Source organism: Protopterus annectens, chromosome 11.part0, assembly GCF_019279795.1.
Source record: "Protopterus annectens isolate FY-2018-M chromosome 11.part0, PAN1.0, whole genome shotgun sequence".
NCBI lineage: Eukaryota > Metazoa > Chordata > Ceratodontiformes > Protopteridae > Protopterus > Protopterus annectens.
Window position 1 is genome coordinate 257,369,039 of NC_056745.1, and position 26,980 is coordinate 257,396,018.

At 38.3% G+C, this 26,980-nt stretch overlaps 1 protein-coding gene across 1 annotated transcript in view; it reads right to left on the minus strand.

Moving 5' to 3' along the window:
* The window catches only part of LOC122815312 (zinc-binding protein A33-like), a 327,419-nt gene that overhangs the window by 149,040 nt on the left and 151,399 nt on the right, over positions 1-26,980 (minus strand). The window contains exons 4-5 of the mRNA XM_044087695.1: positions 11,587-11,609; positions 11,345-11,469 (exon numbers count right to left, since the gene is read on the minus strand). Of these exons, the coding sequence (XP_043943630.1) occupies positions 11,345-11,469; positions 11,587-11,609 (148 nt within the window). The remainder of the gene's footprint in view (positions 1-11,344; positions 11,470-11,586; positions 11,610-26,980) is intronic.

The window sequence follows — 26,980 nt, forward strand, 5'->3', positions numbered from 1 at the left end:
TCATGAAAAACACATTCCAGGATTAGTTATAACAGCATGCATAGGTATTCCCATTAACCCAAAACAACAGATGTGGAACATTTGAATAGCAAACAGAACACATGCATATATGGAACCGCAGTGGGCATTATAACAGCATGCAGGGTACACTGATAGCAACAGGCCAACAATGATAATATTTCAACACGGAATATTAATAGTCAAATGTTTATATATTTGTAGAACAATAGGACACATGTCCAACAGTAGGTTTGGTGAAAAACTTAACCAATGATTTATGTGTTTAGATTATTGGTGCAGATAGGGTGGGGGAGACAGAGAGAGATGTCAATTAACAATTGTATAGGCTTCAATTGCTCACAACTTTACTGATCATTGCCCTAATCATTACTCTCCAGGTATCGCCTCACTTTACATTGTCCTATGGGCTTGGGTTGGACAGTGGTATGTTTGTACACAGTGTATAATTACAATCTTCTTACAGCTAATTTACACCTTTTCTTACCTGGTAGACCTGTGGACAAAGTTTCTGTTAACACTACTTGACTGTTTCTACCCATATTCACTTAGTCAGGGTTACATATGTGCACTCATAGAGTGTGTGTGTGTGTGTGTGTGTGTGTGTGTGTGTGTGTGTGTGTGTGTGTGTGTGTGTGTGTGTGTGTGCACGCACGCTACTGCCTCACTCTGCCTTCATTTCTATCAGTCACCCTGGGTGTCAGGGGCAGTGATCACTAGCTGTGACAGCATGACACTTTAGGGACATTTCTTGGAGGAGACTACTTGGTGTATGTACTTATCTTGCTGTCATTTGCAGCCTTGGTGTTGGACAGTGGGTGTTCCAAGAGGTCCCTCTTCCTATGCTTCAAGTCAGCAAAGTGGTGCCAGGCCTGCTTACCAGTCCGAGGGATGCCAGTGGCACTGGTGATATCACATGCGAGACCATGTCAGGCCTCCGCTTTGTATTGGCAGCCCTGGTACTGGTCCTGCAGCAGTCTCCCTTCATGGTCTTGTACTAGGAGTCCAACCATGACCTTGGACTCCTGAATGCCCCAGTACTGTGCCAGAAAGCACACCCCTTCACCAACACCAGCCATAGTACCTGCAGTGATGAGCTACAACTGGTTGTGGGTTGTATTCCCACTTGCAAGGTTTAAATAGGGCTGATTGCCCACACTTTTCTGTGATTAGCCAATTTTGAATATGGTGAGCTAAGCTAAGTGATGGGCAAACCCGCTTAGCACAGATAAGCACTGCTTAAAGGGGTAGATGCTAAGTACTTCTTACCAGTGTGCAAATCCCCTTAGCTACACTAATTCTTGTTAAGCATACAAATTTAAGCTATGCTTACACTGGCTAAGCATAGCTGAGCACAATTTAGGGTTGTTCAGCTTTCATTTTATGGACTATTAGGATTACAGGGTTGATTCCTTCTTAATGACATCTTATGATATGTACATTTCCCTTCCATAACATCCCCATATGTGCTTTCATTACATTTTATTCTTTTCTGACTATACTGTATGGGACACTTGGGTTTCACATTTGTACTTCAATGACATTTCACATTTGAACTGCTACACTACCCTGGTTAACAAATGTATATTATTCACTACCTATTTATAAAGAAATACTTTTATTGCTGATTTCGGATATAAAAATGTACGGACTGCATAGGGTCTCAAACCGTGAATGCCTACATGATAAGCAAATGCTCTAAACACTATGGTATTTCACTTTGACTATTTGGGCTGTATGTTTCTATTTAGCCCCTTTGGATATTTCAGCTATGCTATACATAACTGCACAATGTGCACATGCTCAGCTATGCTTAAACTTTATTGGGGATGGAAAAAAAATAAACATGCGATATTACTCTTACAAACTTAGAAAGCTGCTAGAATGTATCATTTTGTGTTAGCATACATTTTTTGAAGGATATCAGTTATGCAACTCAAATCTATGTCACTATTTAGTGACTTCAATCCTTAGATCATCCCAATGATTTGCCAGATAAGAAGAAATTTTATGAGGGAAAGGCCAAAAATATAAGGGAAAACTCTGGCCAATATGCAAAAATCTGGGCATTTGAGAGCTATGTTGTGGGGGGCTGTGCTTCTGTATTTTGTCCAGGGACACTGTTATCTTGTGATAACAGTCTCCACAGACACTGTTAGTTGCTTTAGAATTGCCATGCGGCAATTCAAGACTGCAGGGGTTATGTGTACTGTGCGAGAAATGCTCGAACACGCCCCCTGCACTCATACATGGCTCCTGTCCATGTAGAGAATACAGCAGCATGCCTTCATTAATATGCAAGGTGCATTGCTGTTCTACATAGGCACAATCCGCTCCATGCAGGAATGGCACTATTCCTGCATGGAGTTTAATGAATCCAGGGGAATGACTACAGCTACATATACTGTCCCTATGCATTCATCAGTACCTACTGATTCAGCAATCTGCCCTATGACATCTTAAGAGTTGCGATCACCTCACTAAAATAGATATATTCTGCCAAATATATGGGTCCTGGGAATATTGCAGCATATCTCTAACAAGAATTCCCATGGAAATATGCACCATCTTAAACAAAATATTTAACATAATTCTGATACATTCTGTTATCCCTGACTTTGTTACAACAAATCACAAAAAGAGTAACAAGTTTGAAATGTCTAATTATCATCCAATCAGTGTGGCATCTTTGAACAGTAAACACTATGAGAAATGCTTACTGAATCTTTTGCTAGATCTTAAAAATACATTCTGGAGTTCACAATTTATACCAACATAGGTTTTACTACAGGTAAGTCCACTTTACCGGCTCGGTGGAATTTTATGATGAAGTCAGCCAAAAAATTGACCAAGGTCTATGTTCCCTTGTTGTATATAGGGATCTAGCCAAAGCATTTGTTCATCATTTGCATTACTCAATACTTCAAGTACTACAGAAGTATAAATACAATTCTACCTATTAATTGGATTAACAACTGTCTATCGGGTAAGACCCAATGTACTTCAGTTCAAGGTACTCTCTCTCTGAATATTTGCCAGCCACCACAGAACTACTGTTCACTGTTACTACCTTTAACACCTCCCAAGCTGGTTCTCTGATGCCTCATAGTATAAAACTAAAGCTTCTTTCCTCCACTCCTACCACTCTCCTTGTCCCATTACCCTACAACCTTTTCTCCTGACATTACTACTGTTATTTCTCCTGACACAGCAAAACAACTGCTAGGATGATCAACCGACAACAATCTGACTTCAATCAACAAAATAATATACCACATCATTAATTACAAAAATAAACCCATATTAACACCAATAAAACCTTTTCTCACACCTTACTCACCCAGGCTACTATTTGCCCACTCCCATCCTATATCCCACCTAACCTAACCAATCTACTTCACTATAATACACCAACTTGTTGCATCCTGCTTGCAACTTGTTACAATGGCATTGCTTTTTGCCACCAACCCTTTTCAAAACACCAAACTCCTAGGCTGGCAGGCTACAAAACTTCAGCACCTGAAACTGTCTTTGATCTTGATCTAGACCACTGCACTGCTCGGCTCTATCAACCTCAACTCTCAACCTTGACTCTCTCAACTTTAAATCCTTACAATATATCAACCTCCTTCCCTCCCTGCTATCAGTATGGTCCCTTCAGTAAAAGTCCATAACCTGGCTGTCACTAATCTGTTCACTAATACTATAGACTCTCTACCCATGGCTACCCACTAGTATCCTCTAACCTCCTCCTTACCTCTCTGTTCAAACAAAAAATCAAGCTGTAAACTGGCTCTCACAAACTCTGACTCTGTAGGACTCCTGATAATTTCTTCTTTCCCTCACACCCTCCACTTTCTACACTTCTATTAGTTACTAATGCTTATTCCTACTTCTTTACTCCCTGTTGCTATCCTCTTGTATGTTTCAGCTCTCTCCCCTCCTCCTCTCTCTCCTCTCTCTCTCCCCTTATACACTATACACATTTACTCTCCTCCTCTTCTATCTTTTTTCTTCTTCCTCTTCCCTGTTTTTTATTCCCTTCTTATCTTTATTTACTTCTCTTCTTCGTATTTTCTTTTTGACGTAATGCCTAATCCTGAATTTTCTTGTCTTTACTGAACAATTTGCTTAATTGCTTTTTTTTTTTTTTTTGTTTTTTTTTTTCATAGATGTTTCATAGATACTTCATATTTATTTTGTTTTGTTTATTCATGTTACTATATGATAATTCACTTTGTACTTAATTATGTATGTACTACAAATTCTCCGATGAAATATAGAGTGGAGCTTTCACCTCGGGCCTCTACTGAAAATGGACATATATCCAGCTAGACTAGCCCGGTTAACAAATGTAAAATAAAAATAAAATAAAATAAAATAAAATAGTGTATCCTAGGGCTCCATCCTAGAGCCTCATCTATTCAACTGGGTTCTTTTTACTTTTCCAGTTAATAGATGCTGCTACACTAACTATCCCAATGACTATAAAATAAGGTATATTGTCACCCAGAGAAACATATATTAAACTTTAAAATAAATTCATTTTCAAAGCAATTATTGCAGCACATAGATATGAAATGATATGTTAAAATCTATATATATCTTTACATATTAATGTTTGTGTCAATTGCAACAATACACATCTAAGGAATAATTTTACCACACAAATAATCCCTAATTCCTGGGACACAATACCCACAGACACTTATGATTCTTCAATTCATTTAATGAAAATATGGACATGTGGATGGGTGATAAAGTATTTGATGTGTCTTTTAAGGAATCAGTATTTCTTGATGGCCCCTAGGCCTGAATATTTTCTTCTTCAAGGCAATGACATATCAAGTCTTATTAGATAACCTTTGCCTAGAGTGCATAGATGGAGATGCCATCATGCAAATGTGTGAGCTTATACTGCAGACTGATATTAAAAATGGGGATGAAACTCGCACCGCATCTACCTTGCCTATATAATAAGCTCTGTGCTGTTTTACAGCAATGCACCAAAATATGTCTCTCTTCAAAAATATCCTCGGTGACTACAAGGGAAAGAGAAAATATCAGCATAAAAAAATAGCAAAGTTCTGGAAGGTCTCTAAGGTGCAAGTTGGGAATAGATATACTGAGTTCAGACTAGCCAATAAGGCAGCCTAAATTTTTGTGAAATGGGAGAAGACCTGGTTACTCAGAGGAAACCCACACAGAAATGATAATAAACAGACATTATACAGACACTAAATGGGACTCAGACTTGAACTCTGGAAATGTTAAGCAGAAACAATAGTGTCTGAAACACTGTGCTATCCAAAAATACTTTCTACAGCTTAACTCAAGAATAGCATTCTTTGAATAAGGAAATAATCTATTTTCATATCCTCATGTTTAGTCTTAATTCACTGCATCTATTTCGAATAACCCATGCCATACTTTATCAAAAGTAATTGCCAGATCCAAACAGACTACATAAACTCAAAACTCAGTTAAAACACCTCCTGAAATGTTCAAAAAAAGAAAATTGATTCAATAGGAAACAGTTCTCTTTGGATAGCTATTTTATACATGGTTTGAACAACCAATGTTATGCAGAAGATATTTGCTTGCAATATGCATTTCTAGCATTGCTAACAAGTAATTAACAGACACACAGCCCAATAATTATTAAATGGTTCTTAAAGAATGGGACACAGTTTGCCTTTTCCTAGTTATCCACATTTTCTAGACATTGTTTCAAAGATATGGAGTGTTAGTGACTAGTGTAATGATACAATGTTTCACAATTATTAGTCCTGACACATGCACAGTGGTACTTGAAGTTGATGCCTACATGGAATGCTGCATTTGACAAAGAGTAGAAACCACACAGTAAATGTATTTGAAATAGTTAATTCAGTGAGGTACTGAGTGAAAATAAGGATAAAGGTGTTGCTGAATGAAGAAAAACAGAATATACTGATTGTGTTTGAAGCAGAATATTTTAAGAGGTAATTAGCAGGGAAAATGTCAGGGAATTGATTATTATATTTTGAGTCATATCATACTGTGTTTTTGTTTCATCCTAGCTCTGCTATATTAAGTGTTTCATCTTTGCTGTACTGCATGATGTAATCCCTGCTATCCCTCACTACAAAGTCTATCGCCTGTTCCTGAACCAGCTTGCTGCCATCTGCTACATTGGATTTCATCTGAAAAACTTCCCCTGGTAACTTTTGGAACTCAGCTTTTCAGTGCTTCTTAAAAATAAAGTATGCTCACCTAATAAACTTATATTTACTGCCACAGCTGCCTGTATTTTATTCAAGGCTGGAACCACACTACTACACTAAGACAATTCCCTCCCTCCTCCCACCCTACTACTCTCATTGCTATACCCACATCCATACTTATCCTAGTGCCTTGTAACCTCTCTAGCAGACTGGACATTTCTGCCTAACTCTCTCTGCCTGACCTAGCTGCTCTCCGCTCTTAACAAGAAATCTCCTGCTCTACTGTATTCCCTGTTCCTTCTACTTGCCTGACACTATTCCTTCCTGTCTTCCTATATGGTCTATCCCTTCTCTCCCCATGCTTCTGCTGTTGCTTTCTCTTAATCTCTCCGAGTCTTGGCTTCTCCCTTTGTTTGGTGTCTTTCTAGGACTGCTGTTCCTACTTTCCGCTTTTACCTCAGCTTCCTTCTCTGGCAGTGTTTGTACTCCTAGATAAAACACTGTTCTTGCCTTTCCTTTGACTTATCCTGGTGTACTGATTTTCTCTGTAGCAATTTGCTCTGCAACGGGAGCCTGCCCCACTCTGTTCGCCATCCGCTATGCTCTGGGCTCACTCCACTCCCCTATCCTACCCCAATTTCCCAACCACCCCACTTCTTCTACACTTATACTAAAAAAAACACACCTACTCCTTTTCTCCACCTATCACACAGCTCTCCACAACCCTCAACCAGTTGTTCCCTTACCTCACTCTAACTATACCATTCTGTAATCTAACTCATTTACTATTTTCCCTTATAGTTTACCACTTAAACCATTATCTCACTTCCTGTCCCTTACCCCATTCTCTTCACCACACTCAAAACCTTGTATTACCACCCTATACCTAACCTACTCCCTAGCAATCCTCTGACCCACTATGTATACTACATCCACAACCTTACTTATATCTTGTCACCCCTCTACCTTCTACTCCTATATCAATTTACCCAACCCCTAATCTCTTATACTCCTCTCTCTCTCATACAACTACCACCCAATATAAAAATGAGCCCCCTATACACTGCTCATTTCTCCTCATCTCTACCAGTATGACCACTATCTCTTACTTTGCAGAAGGATTATTCAGACTCCAAATGTACTCTCCCCCTTCAATACTCCCCATGCACCTTTCTTGCCTCTTCATACCGCTAACACTTTAACCACTAAAAGACTATTATCCTTATTTTTGGAACTACTGTCACTCCTGCTCTCCAGGGACATTCACTTCAATCCTGGACCCCCTGCCAACCACACTACTAACCCCATATCTCCCCCATTACAAACTACCAACAAATCCCTCTTCTTTGCTACCCTCAATGCCCAAAGCCTCTGTAACAAACTTTCCAACCTCCATGCTTGGATCTCTCATAATCATCCTGAAATCCTCTGTATATCTGATACTTGGCTAAAGCCTCACCTAAATGACACTGAAATAATCCTACAACTACAAACTTATTAGACAAGCTAGAACCAGGAAGAAAGGTGGTGGAGTAGCCATTCTCGTCTCCTCCTATCTAACTTTAACACCTTATACCAACCCCATACCTAAATTCTCCACTGCTGAAATGACCATTGCTCTACTAAAGATTAACAACCATAAAAGTATAGTCATAACTGCACTTTACATCTCACCAGGAAACAATACCCCCATTCTAGAAGATATACTTTCCTGGTTCTCATCCACTATCTCTAATGAAACCATCATCCTAGGCGATGTTAGCATCAACTGGTCTCTGTTCACTCTGGCTCTACTTCCCATACCTTAAACCTATATGACTTCTCTCAATTAATCAACACTCCTACCCGACCTAAAAAAGATACCTCCTCCGGCACTGTTCTGGACTGGATACTAGTCTCCCACCCAGACAATATCTCTAAAAGTGGTATTTTGCCAGACTCCATTAGTGACCATCTTCCTGCCTTTGCAACCTGCTCCCCATCCCCACTACACTTACTGCACTATTACATCACAACACACACCCTTAGTAACTTTAAGCCTCAATCCTTCTCTGATGCCTTAAAACTAATAAATTGGAGCCCTTTAAAAACTCTTCCCCTGGACGACGTTGCCAATCACTTTAATACTAACTTACTAAATACCTGTGCGCCTCCCAGAACCAAAAGAGTGAAATCCAAAATAGCCCCGTGGCTCTCTAAAGATACCATCCCTCTTATGCACTCACGTGGCAAACTCTGGAAACTCCACCAAAAACTCAAAACCCCACAATCTCTTAACCAATATAAACAACTGTGCAACACAGTAAAACAGTGTATTCACTCCGAGCTCAGATCTTACTACTCAAAACTCCAGAACAACTATAAATCTAACCCTAAGAAATTTTGGAGTAGTATTACAGCCCTCTTCAAACCTGGCAGAAAAGATAACCCCTGTCCTGACCCTTTTACTCGTGACCATACCACAGCCACCAACTTTAACTCCTTTTTTATTGACTCTGTATTCAAACTTACCAACTCTTTCACTGCTAGCTCATCAACCTCTTCTGCCCCACTCTCCACCAACCCCTCTTCCTCTACCAAAAATTCCATCCTCCTCCTTCCCACCTCAGCCCCTCTCTACACAACCCCCTCTTCCACCACCAACCCTACCGTCCTCCATTTTTTCTCCCTCAAACCTGTCCCTGTCAGTGCTATTAAAACACTTCGAGTAAATTAAAACCTTGTTCTAATGCCCCAGATAGTCTTCCCTCAAACTTTCTAAAATTAGCTGCTGACGGCATAGCCTACCCCATCTGTATTCTCATCAACCGCTCCATCCAGGAATCTTATGTACCCCTCCCTTGGAAAAAGGCATTCATCATCTCCTTACATAAGGGAGGTAATAACAATGACATCCCTAACTTCTGCCCCATAGCCATACTCTCCCCTATCTCAAAAATACTTGAAAAATGTATTCACCAACAACTTCTTTCCTTCCTCCTAGACAATAACCTCCTGTCGTCTACACAACATGGTTTCAGACCCCACCATAGTACCTCCTCAGCCCTCTTATCTTTCCTCGACATTGTCAATCATGCCTGAGACTCTGGCAATGTTGTATCCTCTCTGTTCTTAGACTTATCTAAAGCCTTTGATACCATTTCCCATAACCTATTACTATCAAAGCTCTCAGACCTTAACCTCTCTCCTCCAACTATAAACTGGTTTTCCAGTTACCTTTCAAACAGGCAACAGTCCGTTAAATGGAACAACTCCACAGCCTCTTTTCTTAACACATTCACAGGAGTGCCCCAAGGGTCTATCTTAGGCCCTTTATTATTTAATATCTTCATTAACGACTTCTATCATTGCATCCCAAATGCTAAACTTGTTCAATACACAGATGACTCTACTATCATCTGCTCAGCTGATTCTCTCTCCAAACTTATGCAACTAACTCAAACTGCTTTTAGTTGCTCTGAGACCTGGATGCTAAATAACCATTTAGTCCTTAATGCAACTAAAACTAAGCTTATGATTCTCTCGCCTACCAAGAACTATACAATTGACAAAAGTCCTTCATTATAAAAAGCCAAAACATGATCCCCATTGAACTAGTCCCTCAAACCAAGCTTCTCAGAGTCTTTATTGATGAACAGCTAAAAATTGATATACACATTCAAGTCAACATCAAGAAAACCCACCAAAAGCTACGTATGCGTTACTGCCATAACCGCTACCTAACTACCTCAACCACGCTAACACTCTCCACCACTTACCTCCTCTCCTCCCTCCTATATGAAGCTCCAATTCTCACCGACCTTCAAAGTACCATCAAGACTAATCTGGCATCCTGGTAAAATAAAATGTCCAAGTTTGCTACAAATTCCAAATTTTCCTCTCACTACTGCATTTTCTTACATTCACTAAATTGGTCAGAACTCCCTAATCATCTATCGTTCATTCAACTTTCCACTACCCATAAACTAATCTTCAATCCTTCCCATTGCCCTTAATTATCCTTCACTCTCACAATGCACCATCCTGGCCATTCTCTTAGATCCACCAATCAGAACCTACTTGAACTGCACAAACCTCTTCGCACTCCTGGCCAATCTCTATTAGCCTTCTCTCTTGCATGAAAATGGAGCACACTTCCTCCCCATATTCAGACTACACAAAAGCATTCTGCCTTTAAGTCCCTTCTACACTCTTCTCTATCCTCCACCTAGGAATGTTTCTGCTCACATCCCTCCTAAATTTCTCCTATTTCCTTTCTCGCAGTTAATCTCCATTGTATTAACTGCCAATAAATGAATGCATCTTGCAGCTTTCTCCTAAAACGGTATTAGCTGCCAACAAATTTTGTATTGTACATGGAGCTTCCTCTCCTATAATTGTATTAACTGCCAATATTATTCGTTTTTTGTACTAACTGCTCAAATTTTTGTATATACTTTCTTGTACTAACTGGTAAAATGATTTTGAATGTACTTGGAGCTTTTCTCCCCGGGCCTTCATTGAAAAAGGGTTCAGTATGGCTCAATGGACTCTCCCGGTTAACAAACTACAAATAAAATAAAAAAAATAAAAAATTAGCTTATGAGTAAGACTCAAGTCACCCAATGTGCAATGTTTGAAGATCAGAGAAGGTAATTAAGTTTTAAAACGGAATCTGAGTGAGGTAACTAACAGCCTGGAGGCAAAGGAAATTGACCTACATAATTAGACAGGAATGCAGAAATAGGTGCTACTAAGGATGCTGGCATCTGCACAATCAACAGGCAGTGATGAAGGCAGTTATGTGGTAAATGGAGGAGATGTAGGACAATAGAATTTGGAATGTTATAAGACTTGATCAAATTATGTGGCAATTCACCAGACTGGAAGATAAGACAGGAAATTTTAATGGGAAACTATATAATTCTGCTTTCATGACAAACCTCAACAATATAAAAAGAAAGCCATTCAAATATGGTATACAGAAAATAATAGCTTTTCAAATGGCAAATGCTTGCAAAATATTTATGTTGTAAATATCAGCAATTAGATAAAAACTAAAGCTGTAGGAATAGTGATTATAACAGGTTACAGAAAAAAAGTTTGTTGAAGTCTAATTGTGCACACATGGTTTTACTTACTAGGATTAAGGATGGATTTCATCTCCTTCCACACACTATACTGCAGAGGGCCTTTGTATACCCCTAGACACAGATTGTGCACCACAACACTTTGGCTTTCACTATCTTTCTGGTGTTTTGAATATCTGTGGAAGTATCCAAGAAGAAAAACAAAAACACACATCTGAGGTGTTAATAATGAAGCTGCATAATCCTGTGCATGCAATAATATTAAGAACTTGCTAAAATGTTTCTTTACATACCTTTCTAGGTATTTCTTTATTTCCTGTATTAGAAAAAGAAGAAAAAAGTAATATGGACTAAACATTTACTGTAGCATATTGTGACATAGCTGCTAGCTAAGCAGAGCAAATGATATCTCCTCCATTACATCACTGTTCCAGCTAACAACACATCATTTTCAGTATACACTCTCTCCGCCACTTACCTTGTTTTACAGTTTTATTATTAACAAGCCAACATGTCCATGGTGACAAAGGAGTCATAAGAGAATATCACCAATCTATGCAGTTGAGACGAAAATGTGACATATGCATGCTGAAACACTTTATATGGTTGTTGAAGGGTGTACAACCTTAACTTTGATTAAATGCCATTTCTGGGCAGGAATTCTGCTAACTAGGCCTGCAGCAAATAATTATAGTGGATCATCACCAAATGCAAATATATGTGCATTAAGGCTCTAATTATTAATATTTTTTTATTGTTTTTTGCTGTTGGTGTAATTTACTGTTTCTAAGTGATAGTTTGTTTTCAGCACTATGAATATATGTAACACATTTTCAATGTCACTTAAATTAACAGCCATCTGGCCTTCTGCAAGGTTAACCACCACCACATGACCATCACCTGGGTCTTGGTCCTGCAGACTCATGGTCTCATGCTGATCAAAACACAGAAATCATTACTATTTATTTATTTATTGCCTTTTGTTTACTGGGATGGTCTGACAGGCTCATTTTCAGTGGAGGTCAAAAAGATCCATTACAAAGAATTTACAGAGAAAAAAATCTGTTTCTTAACAGTAAAAATATATTTGAGAATCATCTAATGGGTAATACTATCAAGACAGAGGAAAATGCAATTTGATTTCTGTTGCGGAGTTGTACAATAATAATCAGTCTACATTTACATATACAGTAATATACAGTAATACAAAGCTCGTTTACAAAGGACTGGTGAGCAGTAAACACATAAGTATACACAGAATTTATTTACATTTACTGAATAAGGCAGGAGAGATGGAAAGTTAGGAGTTGGTGATAGTCTAGAAATCTTAGAGAGAGAGTCATTAAGGTTGTAAACAAGAACAGAGTCAGGAGAAATCTAGGTACTGTTTCAGGTTGTACTTAAAGCTAAATGCATGGCAGTCATGTTTCAGAGGGATAGGCACTGGTGACATAGGATAGGTATAGTGTGCCTCCAGCTGTATTATGGAATTTGGAAGTTATTAGTAGGGTCTGATTATCTGAGTGAAGGCAACATGGTGGGGAGTACTAGTGCTTGAGAATGTTTTGTACAGAAGGGCATATGCGTGGTTTGTGTATTATTTTGTGGTCATTTTGAAGTTAAGTGAATGTAAGGTGATTAGGTAGTTCTAGCCAGCTGAGTTTCTACAGTGCTAAGCAGTATTGTGTACAGTAGGATGTATTAGCTGCACACTTGGCTACTTTGTTAAAACTGCCTCTAATTTATTTAGTGGGGTGGCTTGAATGTTGGTTAATATAGCTGATGCATAGAGAAGGGAGGGGAGAGGGTAGGATGATGCTAAAGATCTTCTTCAGTCTGTGAGGTAGGATTTGTTTTAGTAGGGAAGCCCAGTTTTTGATGAGTTTTCTTGATGGCCTGAGTGATATGCAGGTAAAACTTTAGGTTATTGTCTATTATGACCTCTAGTAGTTTGATATTTGTTACAGTTTCTATGGTGGTGATGTTTGCTGAAGTAATATTAAATGGTGTACAGGCTGTTGAAAGAAATCTGGCTGTGAAAAGCATCAGTTTTCATTATTTGGCATTTAGGCTTAGCTGATGAGCATTTAGCCATGACTCTATGGAAATGAAGGAGTTTTGAGTCACTTACTGAAGTAGTGGAAGGGTTGAGGATGAGAAGATGATGGTGGCATCATCAGCATAATGTACTAAGGTGGCAGGTTTGCTGGCTTTGTGCATGTTGTTTGTGAAAATACTGAGGAGTACAGGTCCTTGAATTTACCCTTGTGATACACCAGTGGAAAAAGGGACAAAGGGGGATAGGTACTGATTCCATTTTATTGTCTATTTTCTATCAGAGAGACAGCTACAGAAACAAGTAAGAGCTGACCGAGAAACAGATAGGGAAGATACTTCACTGATTAGAAGTTGGTGGGATACTGTGTCAAATGCTTTTAACAGATCCAGGAAGAGGGAGGATGTTAGATAACCAATGATTCTGTTGGTATTCATGGTTTCTAAAAAACTAAGCAAAGCTGTTGTTCTGTGTTGTGGTCAAAAGACATGATGTGTGGTGGAGAGTAGTTTGTTGTTTATGAGATGGGTTAGGAGTTGGGAGTGTATGAATCTTTCTAAGAGTTTGGACAGAGGGAAGAGAACTGCAATGAGGCAGTAGTTGGAGAGGTCTGTGGCTGATCCACCTTTGTATAGTGGTATAATATGTGATTTTTTCCAGATAGTGGGTACACAGTTTTATGTGCGATCTATTTACAAGTATTGAGATGGGGTATGCCAGGATATCGGCAGCTAACTTAAGGAACTTGGGTGGGAGTTTTTCAGCAGATGATACAGTGATTTTTGTTTTTGAAAGTAATTTTTGATAGTTGATGTAGGTAACAGAGGAAAGAAAAGAAAAGGGTATTGTGAGTATTGTTGGTGGGGATACAGAGAGAGAGAGATAGATGGGAGAGTGGATTAGATTCTAGTAGTGAGAGGACAGATTGAATGCAGTGTGTGTTGAATTCGATGGCTATTGGGTATATATTGTTTGTGGTAGGAGATGGGGTGGTAGTTTAACTGGGGTATACTAGGGTTTTTATGGTTGTCTGGAACTGATAGAGATGATGTTTGCCTTGAAGTGAGTGAAAGAATGCAATTTTGTCTAGTCTGACTTGTTTATATCAATTTCTAAGTTGCCTAAAAATTTGCCACATTTATCGTGTTTTATCTTTATACCAAGTCTTCCAGACTTTGTTCTCTATTTAACATGAGCTGTTTGGTTTCTTTGCTGAACCATGGAGCAGGGTTACTTTGGGTTCTTTTTGATCTTATGGGAGCTAATTCATTTATTATGTTAATAAATGTTTTACTGAAATGGGTAACAACATCTTCTAGTGGCAGGATTTTTAGGGTATTCCAGATGTATTGGGAGAGGTAGTTTACAAAGGTGTCTGTCAAAAGAGAACAGTAGATATACTTGCTTTAATACTATATATTCAAGGGTGTGATTAGTTTGTCTTGTAATTAATGTGTTGAGATGATCACTGATGTTGTCTGGAAAATAGCCAAAGATGTTTATATTTGAGGATGAGGTGGTAAGGATGCAGTCTAGTAGTGAGTTCCTGCTGCTGTGTTGCGTTTGTTGAGTCTATTGGGTAAAGTGATTATTTGAGAGAAACTGAATAGGTTAACAGAGAGTGCATGGGGATTTGGTGTTTACAAGTAAATAGTCTATATTTACATCCCTAAGTATAATAGTTTACTTTTATTAGTGGAAAACCACTGAAGGAGGTCTTTGAGAATGGGAATGTTGGTGTTGGCTGGGGGAGTATATAAGGTAGCAATTTTTTTTCAGGGGTAGGAGGGTATTAGATATTTCTGTGTTGGGATAGTTGGGGTGACTCAGGGGTATCTGATGATGTTTAGTGTGCTTTTAGAAAGTACTGAAATCTCTCAAGCTTTCTTTTGTACTCTTATTATTTCTTATTATGTTGCATCCTGGGGTAAGGATTTCTTCATCTTTAGTGTTTGGTTTTAGACACGTTTAAGTGATGATTAAGATGCCTTGTTTGTGTGCTGCAATGTATGCATGGAAGTCTGGAGTTTTGTGTAGATGCTTCTGAGGTTTAGGTGCACTAATAATAAGTTGTGATTTAGAATTAGTGGGCCATGTGTTGGTAATGGTTGTAGCTGATGGGTTAACTGGGGCTTGGTTTATTTGAAGGTATACTCCAGGGTTTGGGTGGATGTCTCCACAGAAAGGGAGAGTGGAAGTATGGTGAAAGAAATTGCAGAATTTTTTATATTTTTCTTTTAGGTCTGATACTGATATATGGATTTGGTTGTTCTCTTTGTGTGCAATTTTGAAGTTGATGGGTGAGTGTTTGTTTTCCAGGAGTACAGATTTGGAGAAAATAGAGCAATGGAAGGACTGGAAGTGAGGTAGGATGTGGCAATGATGAGTATGCTTAGTGTAATTGTGAGAGTAGACTGGATGAGTATCATATTATACATATAAGTTAGGGAAAGACAGAGGTAACTGGGTGGACGTTGTATGCTATTTTTGTTGGAGTAGATTGGGAGAAGTGAGTTAAGTAGACCTGTGATACGAGTTTGCAAGTTGAGTAGCTAGGCCATTTGGATGCCTCAATGAATTTGGTCATTTTGTTGTAGGGGGGTAGGAGACAGAATGCCAATAAGTTTAGATAAAGTGGGGGTACTACCCGGTCGGAATGGGTCTATATTATAACATCAAAGTTTTAAAACTTCGAATGCTATAATATCGAACCCTTTCTCTAGAGTGAAAGCCGACAATAGCGAAGCCTCGGAACATCTAAATTTTACCTAGGGTAATATTTCGGTGGTCCATTCTGTGGCTTCGCTATTTACAGCACTGTGGTGAGATGGTTACGGACTGGGTTTAGGGAAGTGAGCGAATGGAGGTTTTGAATTGGGTTCAGGTAAGTGTGGTGTGATGGTTACGGACCGGGTTAAGGTAAGTGAAAGAACGGACCGGGGTAAGGTGAGTGTGCGGTCGTTAGGGACTTTAGCATTAGGGCACGGGTGAGGTGAGTGTGCGGTAGTGACAGACTTTAGGGTTAGGGGCGGGTTAAGTGAGTTAGGGTGCGGGTGAGGTGACTGTGCGATAGTGACAGACTGTAGGGTTAGGGGTGAGTTAAGTGAGTTAGGGTTAGGGCGCGGGTGAAGTGAGTGTGTGAGTTACGGACCTTAGGGTTAGGGTTTGGGTTAAGGTAAGTGGATAGATAGTAGTGTATGTATAGTTTAGTGTAGGGTTAGATGTAGGATTTTAAGTGTATTTTTGTGGATTGCAGTTGTTTTGGTGTGATTGTGTTGTGTGTGTGTGTATGTTTCTTGGAATAGCGAATTTTTTCCCTGGGAAAAAAATTCACTGTTCTGAGTGTTCGATGTTATGATTGTTCTACTGAAATGGGTCGATATAATAACATTCGAAATTTTAAGCATTCGATGTTATAATATAGACCCGTTGGAATAGGGTGTTGGGTAGGTTAGTGGAGTGAGCCCAAGTTTACTGAGGGTGAACAGTGCAGGCTGAGAAGGTGGTACAGCTGTCATGGGTGAAAAAAAACATTTGTTCTGTACTAAAACTCTGCAGTCCTACCTGTGACTGAAACAGTTTCACTAGACTCATTTGATAAATTTATACCATCTCGCTATTATTTTTTAATAATCCCAAACTATATAAACTTAATAGCTCATTAAGAGTGGTAAAGCACTTAGGGGACTGCTGTCCTTTTCTGAGGTGAGATGGTAAGCTTAACCACCACTACTATATAATCTACTATTTAACTCAGTCATATTACTCAACTTATAGAACACATATGTAGAGACTGAAATAAATGCAGGAGGAGTAAAAGGGGGGCCTATTCCTCTTGACTGGCTTTGCTCATACTACTTTAGACTAGCCCTTCCCATATACCTCAGTTAACAATAACATTCTTATCACTTCAGTTTCATTTATATCCTTGCCACCTCTGTTCCCTGTCACTTTCACACAATACTATACCTTTTGCCAGTAAACAAATGTCAATAAATGAATAATTAAATATAATTCTGTTACAGCTCCAACACTACCGACCCAGTCCAATCAGCCACCCTTTTTTCTCATAACTTTTTGTAACAAGATAAAACTTTTCACCTTTACTACTACTTCTCCTTACTCATGCTTATCCCAACTCACCTGCCCTACATCCCTCACTCCACTCTTTGTTATTCATTAATGAAAAATGCCAACCATTTTCTTTTTGCTATACTGACTTTCCTCTCTCCAGCCACCTCCAAACCATAGCCTATGTACTCCCACCTATTACCATCCTATGCTGCATACTACCAATACCACTAGTTATCAGACTCAGCAAACCTATATACCTACTAATTATACTAACAACCAAAACTGTTTACTTATGTCACTTAGCAAATCTTATGTGGATTACTATGACGGCCCCCAGTCAATAATTTTAATAAATTTGTTGTGTGATTGTTGTACCTCTGTATGACCTATGCCAATCTCAAATTACAAACTATACTTGTATATTATGTATCTGCCAACATCAGTGTTAGTATGCATTGTATTTCTGCCAATATTTATGTAACTATGTTTAGTAATTCTAAGTCTTAATCTCAATAACTATATATTTAATTAGATTTTCTCCTCATGCCTCCACTGAAAATGGTGTCTGCTCAGTTGGACTTTCTTGGTAAACAAAGAAAAATAACTCTACAGCCTCTCTTTTTACAGATAATCAGAATGCATGATCATTGCAGGGACTTAAGTGTCATCTTTACATCTGTTTTACTTTAAACAAAATGGAAATTGTGAGAATAATACATGCAGAAAAATGTTTTGGAGGAGTAACATGGTTTAAGGGAAGGCAGGAAATGATCAGATTATGTAATACTGGATTTATCATATCGTACAGAAGAACATATGTGGTGCATAATGTTTGCAACTCTGAACATGTCAATATGTTTTTTTTAAATATAAATGTAAGTTTGCCTATGTCACAACTGATAATTCAATAAAGGTATTTAAAAACAAAACAAGCTTCCAAGTTACTGCTGTCATCAGTGGCAGGCAGCAGAGCTACAGAGATCTCTGAGACACATTTTTGCTTTTGGAATACTAGTTTGGAATCAGACAAAGGTGATGACAACCACATAGAAAAGAACAACTGAACTGTTAAGACTAACTTACATGAAACACATACGGACATAAATACGTGACAACAAACATGTTGTCATTTTGTAATTTGAACAGTAGAAACAAACAGACAGGGAGCTTGTAAATTCGGATAATGGTGATGTACCTTTAAAATCTATCACATCATAAATAACGTTTCCTGATGAGCTCCTGAGGTGTTATTACTCCTACATATTGATATTATATAGCCTACTATCTAATATGCATATATCTCTTATCTGTATTCGGAAGAGAATATAAAATTTGAATGGACCCAGCATACATTTATTAGGAAATTAGCTTTAGCACATTCATGGTCATATCCAAGAAGGCACGAGAAGCTGACCTTTGAGAGTTACAAGCTTGTGAGAAAGGACCTTGTACAAATGTTTAGAGCAAGGCATAGGTGATACTGTAGCATGCTGCCTTAATTTACATGTCACTGCTCATAATGCAAATGCCACAAGTATTGTACTGGCTACAAATTGATGTAGGACATTTGTGAAGATTGGGTGAAGATAGGTGAAGGCTGCCAGCCTAGCCAGATTACTGTAAACCACAGACTTGTTGTTTTAAAGGGTAAAAATAGTGTTACCTGTGGAAATGGAAAATAATGTAACAACAGTGCACTCTACTGACCAAGTAAAGCATGTTGTGACCCTTTTATGTAAACATGGCTCCAGCCAGTCTAGATGAAGGAATTCTTGCTATTGTTTTAAGGCCAGAGTTTATGGCCAGAATTTGCATGCATAAATGTCCTTTATTGCTCTGGTTTCTGCCCAGAGGTGAAGAATGTAAATGCAGTTTCTGTTAGCCTGGGAACCCAGGGAAGTGTAAAGAATGATGTAATGTGAACCAGGAATGTGATTTTAAAAACAGAGAATCAGAGAGCATTAAGCATTTTTGTCTTGACTATCCAACTCATCAGCACTGTCTTGCTCTATATGTAAGTTTATCTTAGACTTGTGTTTTCTCTTAGAAATAGCTAGAAACTAGAAAGATTAGGGTAAGTGTTTTTCTGTGATGTCAGAACTGTACTGTGATCTCTGAACTCTTGACTAGCACTGTGTAGTAAAAAGTATTGTCTTGTGTTTTGACTATTTGTTATTAAATATTTTTAAACCCTTTCAACTGTGGCTGTTTTTGTAGAGATAATTTAAGCTATTCAGAGTACTTGCATACTTTTGGTAAAATTGTACAAAGCCACTTCAATAGCTTTAGCCCTGGGCTATACTACCAATTGGATAATAATACTGAACTGTAATAATTGGACACCCTTTTAAGGGCCTTTGAGCAGCTAAGTATTAGTGGGTGGTGGCAGCTGGTACTACTGTATAGTCTAGGAAAAGGGGCACAGCTGGAGAATCTGTGCCAGCCTTCCCCAGGAGTGTCTGTGTGGTTATATAAACTCTTCTCAAAGTGTGTGTGTGTGTCAGCTACTTGGGTAGGGAGACGAAGCACTGGTTGGATAGAGAGGGTGCTGGAGGTTTTAGCTTGTCCACTTGGCCGAGATCTGTACCCTATAGCTGTGCCAGTGGGGAGTCTTATTGGGGACCTGGAGAGCAAGGGAGTGACCAGCCCCAGACTGACTGTGACCTCTGTGTGTTCTTAAGGGAAATTGCACTTTACTGTGTGCATTTGTTATCCTTTCCTCTTATATGAGACGCCCTTCTCTGATGTTAGTGGTGAGGATTGAGGCTCCTTGATTGCTGGGCCAGGGCACGGGTGTCACAACATTATAAATTAAAAAGTAAATGGTTCTATATTAGAGTAGCCAAAGCCTATAATATGATACTCTGAGAAATTTAAAATTAAATTAGATACCTCCTATACAAGACAATGCAGGTTTGAAACACTGCCTAGAGGACACAAATTCCTACATGTTTCCCTGAACGGATGTGGGTTTATAATATCTACCTTAGAAGACATTAGAAATATCTTCATTTTGCCAACACTTACTTGACAAAAATCCAACATTTTGCTCATATGACATTTAACATATGGAATCATAAAAAAAATATAGAATTTCTTTTTATCCCTCATTGTTCACTAAAACAGCTGAACTTATTCCTTTGTATGTGGATTAAAATGCGGAGTACAAACAAGAAAAGAAGGACATAAGAAAAATGTGAAACTTGTCTTATAAACTGGAAGCTCCCTAAAGGAAAAATTCAGCAGCAATCCTGTAACCCCCTCCACTCATGATGCCTGGCCAAACCCTCATTTTACTAACAATACCCTTATGTTAAATTTCTCTACTACATTTAAAAGGACAGGCAGGATGTCCCATCTGCTCCAAACAATGTATCTTGAAGGCAAATTCCAGAGATTTCGAGTCATGGAAAAGAAACACACTGTGTAGGAAATCACTTCAGCTTTCTATATAACTTTTTTCTCTTTAGGTACAGATTATTCATTTTGTTCACTGGGTTGTCGAACCAGACTGAGTTTTCTTTTTAGCTTTAAACAAACTCTACCGATAAGGTATTCATCAACCACTTTCTGTTATCCAATTGTTTTATAACTAATATCTACTTTATACATTTTCTTCAAAATGAGATGTAAATCTTGAGCCTCCAGGGAATCGGAAAATTTTTATTTGCTGGTGATGGCCTCATTTATGGCTAGGAGAAAAGCACTTAATCTCAATTTTTGTACAGCCCATCCCAGTTTGTTTTATAAACATGACAGAAGCAAGGCAAGTTCTGCCCAGCCACAGTTAAATCAATAAATTATTTATCATGTCAACCAAAAAGGTTGTTACAATCATGTATAAAACATGTTATCATATACATCTTTACAATGAAATGTTAATTACATCTAATCCATAATAATACTAAACAATACAAATAGCTATTACTGTTTCAAACCCTACTATAAAATGCCAGTTATTTAATTTTCATATTACTTTCTCACTCCTGCTACTGTCAAGCTCCTTAACTCGAATGAGGTTTATTTTATTTAGTCTTCTTTTTTCCCATAATAATTTCCTTAACTCTTTGATCATGTAGGAACCGTTTACATTAGAAATCATTTTGCCATTTGTATAGTCATTATATCTGGCATTAAAAGTCCTCATAAACAATTCAATTTGTATGCTATTATACACTGTACACTAGAGTAGGGCATGTAGTAAACTTTTCCATACTGACTTTGCACATACACATTTTACATCTGTCATCTGATTTCTATGATGCTGCTGGTCTATATTTTGAAGCTGTTTCTCATAAATACTGATTTAATACTTTGATTTTCATGACAAATGTGTATTCTTTACTCATATTCTAGATTATTTCTCTAATCACATCTTGAGCATTTCAGTTTTTAATTTGTTTGAAATATATTCTTTTCTATTCAGCTTGTAGGATTCTTTTTAAAAAGGGGAGGTAGGTCTCACTTAAAGTAATGTTTTTCTTTACATACTTTTTCAGGTATATAAACCCATATTTATTGAATGACCTATTTTTCTTTTTGTTTGTGTGTGTGTGTGTGTGTGTGTGTGTGTGTGTGTGTGTGTGTGCGTGTGTGTGTGTGTGTGTGTGTGTGTGTGTGTGTGTGTGTGTGTGTGTGTGTGTGTGTGTGTGTGTGTGCCCATGTGTGCTCGCGCGAGCGTGTGTGTTTGATGAACTTACACTCATTCCACCAGAATTCTTTTTTCAACTAGATTAGCTGTCAGCAGATCATTCTCTGGTAACTGAATTAGCATAAACCAGTTTGCTATTATTTTGCATCAATTAGTTCTCTTATTTGTATCTCTATCAGGTACAGAATAAGGAATATTTTTTGGAAATATAAATATGCTTAAAAAAAGTTTAAGTACTCTGTTCAGGAAAAAAATGCACTCTTTTTTATCCTTCCGCTTCATAACTGAGCAAACTTTAAAGAAACAATGTCCAATCATGACTTGAACCCTGGACCATCAGAATAAAATTCAAAGGTTTTACCGACTGAGCTATCCAGACTTCATCCACAACTCACTCAACAAATCATTAATCCTTGTTAAGTAATTATCCATGTCAGTGGAACTCTAAAATCAATACCACTTGTCTGCATCTCCTCCCACAAATTTCCAACAGTTGGGCAAGAAACATTTTATGTCATTCCTGGCTGTCACATAAAAGTTTTGGTGTACACTTTTCCAAAAAAAATCCCTTAAAAATGAATAAGCTGGTTGATAAACACTCAAAACTAGATGCATCTGGTAGTATTGCTTTATGGCATTCCAGCAATCTAAAATCCAGAATCTGTACCACCCTGGTTGTCCCTGACCAATACCATCTAGTCAGGCACAGATTACTTTAGAGGCCTATTCACTTTTGACAAAATGCTTCTCACTGGCAACACTCCTGCCCTTGCTACCACCAACAGCTAGGTCTATATTACGTTATCGAGTCACTAAATGCTGAACGGCTAAATACTCAAAACGGCCGTTCATCGAATCGTTTGTTGTGGGGGGGCTGTGCCCACCCCCCCCGCTAATTATATATACCAACTCCAAGGTCACACTACAGTGGGGAAAGGGCAAATATTCCATTCCCCACTGTACCGCGACCCCACAAAACACACTTCGATGAATGGCCGTTTCTAATATTTGACCATTCAGCATTTAGTGATTCGATAATAATAGGAACCCCAAAAGCCATATCAACTTAGGAAACAATCTTTGACACGAATAACCTAGAAATTATTTGTTAATAGATAACCAAGTTTGGTCAGCTGTTGAAAAGACTTGACATGAATACATTTTTCAAGTATTTTTTATAGGGGGAAAGGATTACAGTGGATCTGTATTTATTAAACCCTTTCATCTGAGATATTTATGGTAGTATACAACTCAGCAATAACAAAGTCCATTGGAATACTAAAGAGGATCTGGGAAAGATGATAGCTGCAATTAGATATAATTGGGGAGACGGGACTAACCTTGATGTTTTATTGAATAAAGTCAAGCTTCAAAGTTCACATGGCTAAGCTTCAAATTTCAGCTTACAGTATACTTTCAAATATTTTTATATGATTTTTCTATGTAAAGTATATGACATATTGTACAATCACATTTCTACGATATGCAGGTATATGTAATACATATCTTTCTTATAAGCAGTATATTTAAATATATTTTATGTCTTATTTGCCCACTAATATTCTACCTTATTCCATATATCTTGTATTTCTAAAATATCCCATCAAAGAGCTATTTAATCATCATCTCTCTATTAGAGATTACAGTATATGTATATATTTAATTTACTGATAACTGCTCTTTTATTAATCAATCAATATTACACAGTAAGTATTCCATTCCTTGTGCATATGCATATTATTCAAAAGATGCTTGCTCTTATTATTAATTCTAGTATTACAAGCAATCTTAACTATATATAAAAGAATTCCTGCTTATTTAATTTGAATGTGTGCTTTTAGCCATTGTGAACTGCTGTTTGATCTAAGCTTTACATCCTGACATTAAAATTTGATTACAGCATGTGAAAATGATAGCTCACAACACACAGCAGCTGCTAATTTCCTCTGTAAGTTTACTTTTCTTAATTCATTTAAACTGTTGTAAAATTAGTAACAAACATCAAACTTTATTTCTTTCCATTAAAAAGTACAGTTAGCAAAACTGCTATTAACAGCTATTAATATTCAGCAAAATGTAAGCACATTATATGTCAACAACTGCTCAATATAAAACATTACTATAGTGTTTATTTTACCAATACTTCAGTTCTAAATAAATATTTAAACATGTAATTTTGAGCAGATTTCTCATATATATAGTTGAAAAAAAAACAGAAAAAGAAAGTCCTTTTCTGTTTTCACAGACATCAGTGATGCACTTTGACTTAGATTTTCTGTAAAACAGATCAAGGAGTAGGTGGTGAGCAAGTCAAGAAAGTATGAATCATTTTCACACAACTGGGACAAATGTTAATTGGTTCAAAGAGAACAGATGAAAGAATGTGTTATGCAGGAAAAAAAATCACCAGCATGTTAACACATAACATATTACTTAGATCTGACATTCAGTTTGCCCAGCAATGTACATACTAAGTAAAGTTAAATAAATAAAATACAATTCTTAACTTATATAGTCTTAAACTTAATTCCATTGCTTATAATTTAATGGCATTCTCTTGCAAGAAGAATTTAACATTTATAAATACACTTATAAGTTTAGTTAAATGAAATGCATTAACCCTGGGATTTACAAAGCTGAGAAATCCATGCAGGAGCAGTGTAGCTGCTCCTGCATGGAATATGGCCGCCGAGTGATCCAGGAACAGTCCGTTTTTACATGCACGAGCAGCCCTACACTGTTTCTGGATGGAAAGCCCTGTAGTATGCTAATCAGCTAATTTGTTGGCGAAAACCATGCAAATGAGCTGAATTAGTGATCCAGGAAGCAGGCACAACTCGGTACAGGAACAGTGTAGGTTGCAGAAATGTATTCGGCTAGTAGCTAAATACATTTCTGCAAAATACAAAATGGAGGCATGACAGCCTCAAAGAAGGCACGTATTCCCCTAATTAGACATGCAAATGGCCAAATATATGGCCATTGGCATGGAAAACTAAATAAAAATTTATAAAAATAAAAGTTTTTTTTTCCGATCTCAGCCATTTAAGCATAGGTCAGCGCTGCGCAAATGGGATAATGCAGAAAATAAAAAAATGTAAAAACTCAAATTAATGTGAAATCTGTATTTTGCCTTTATAGTCAATGGCATGCATAATGAAAACAGACTCGGGAACAATGGTTGCTAAGGGGAAAGGCTCAGTGTGAGTGCAGTGACTATGGATTAAGGCATCGGGGTATGTTAATGAGAGGACTTATACTAAATCACAAGTTTCTTCTAAGTGTCAGACTGCACCTAACCATGTAGGTGCTCTAAGATGGCTGTGTAAGCAAGAGAGTTAGATGACATCAAAAGGGGGTATGTCATGCTTGCTGTAAGCACATTGGAGCTCTATTGCCCAGGTTTGCACATAACTAAGCGGGGTTGTGTCCTGCTTAGCTTAGCTGTGCTTAGCTAAATGTGTTCGTGACCAGGGCACGCCATTTCCTTTTCAGCAGTGTTTACACTCTCTGAACAGGTTTGCACGGTGTGCCCCAAGGCTTAAACAAGAAGGATTTAGGGAAAAAAAGGAAAACGCAGAACAGGGGAAATGCAGTATAAATTACTAACTGGCACTCTGCACCTCACAATGGGCCATTGAAAGCAGCCAAAAATACTACAAACCGGTACCTGCATAGCAGAAAATGGAAAGAGATGTAACAAAGAAAGAAAAATAAAAGTGCAACAGCACAATAAAGGAGAAATGTAATAAAAATCACTAATATAGAACTCTTGCAACTCCCAATGGGCTATTGAAAGCACACAACAATACAGCTGGAAGGTGGCTGCTTAGCTGAAAATGTGAGGAGATGTAAGTTAAATAAAGTAATAATAGGGCAACAGCAGAATAAAGGCAATCATGCACAGATTAACACTAATGCCTCTAACACTCACAGTGGTCAATTCAAAGCATGAGTAATATATCTGGCAGCTGGAATGCATCATAGACAGTCAATCACACAGGCAGCATCTTCAGCACAACAGTATAAACTCTGGAAGCACCTTACAGCCTGGTTTTCCTATAAACTCTGCACAATTGGTGTATACTTGTGTGGGAATTTTAACATGAAAAATGTTAGTGGCTGCCATTGCTTTGATCCATCATTATGTGCTGGAGGCTAAGGGTGGTGAGGAGGATAATGCCAACAACCACCCCCGACTCAGGAGGAGCAGAAGGGTGTTCAGACCCAGGATAACCTACAAAGGGCTACATGACCTGGAGATAGTAGAGAACTACAGGGTGGACAGGGACATACTTCAGCAACTTGTTGAGCTGTGATGGTCTCACCTCAGAGCCAGAAAAAACAGAGGGGAACCCATCCCAGTGGATATTAAGGTATGTGTAGCCTTAAGAATGTTAGCTACAGGTACTTTTCAAAAAGTGACTGGGGACATTATGGGGGTTTCAAAGGCACCTGCATGCAGGGTACTCTACCAGTTCCTGGATGCCATGCTACTGCATGCCCATGAGCACATATACTTCCCCCCACACTCATGAGGAGTTGATCAGCAATATGCGTCTCTTCCACCGTGTAGCAGATTACCCAGAGGTACTGGGTGCAATAGATTGCACGCACATCCACATCAAAGTACCACCCGGTGAGCAGGGTAGGGTCGACATAAACTGCAAGGGCTTTCCCTCCATCAATTGTGAGGTCATGTGCAATGCCCAGGGCATTATCATGAATGTGTGTGCTGGCAGCCCTGGAAGCTATCATGACTCCCACATCTGGCATTCCTCACAGCTGTATCAGGGATTTGCCAGGGGGGACATCCCATATGGCTATCTGGTGGGGGATGCTGGCTATGCACTGGAGCCGTGGATGATGACACCCATCAGAAATGCACACACACCCATGCAAGAAT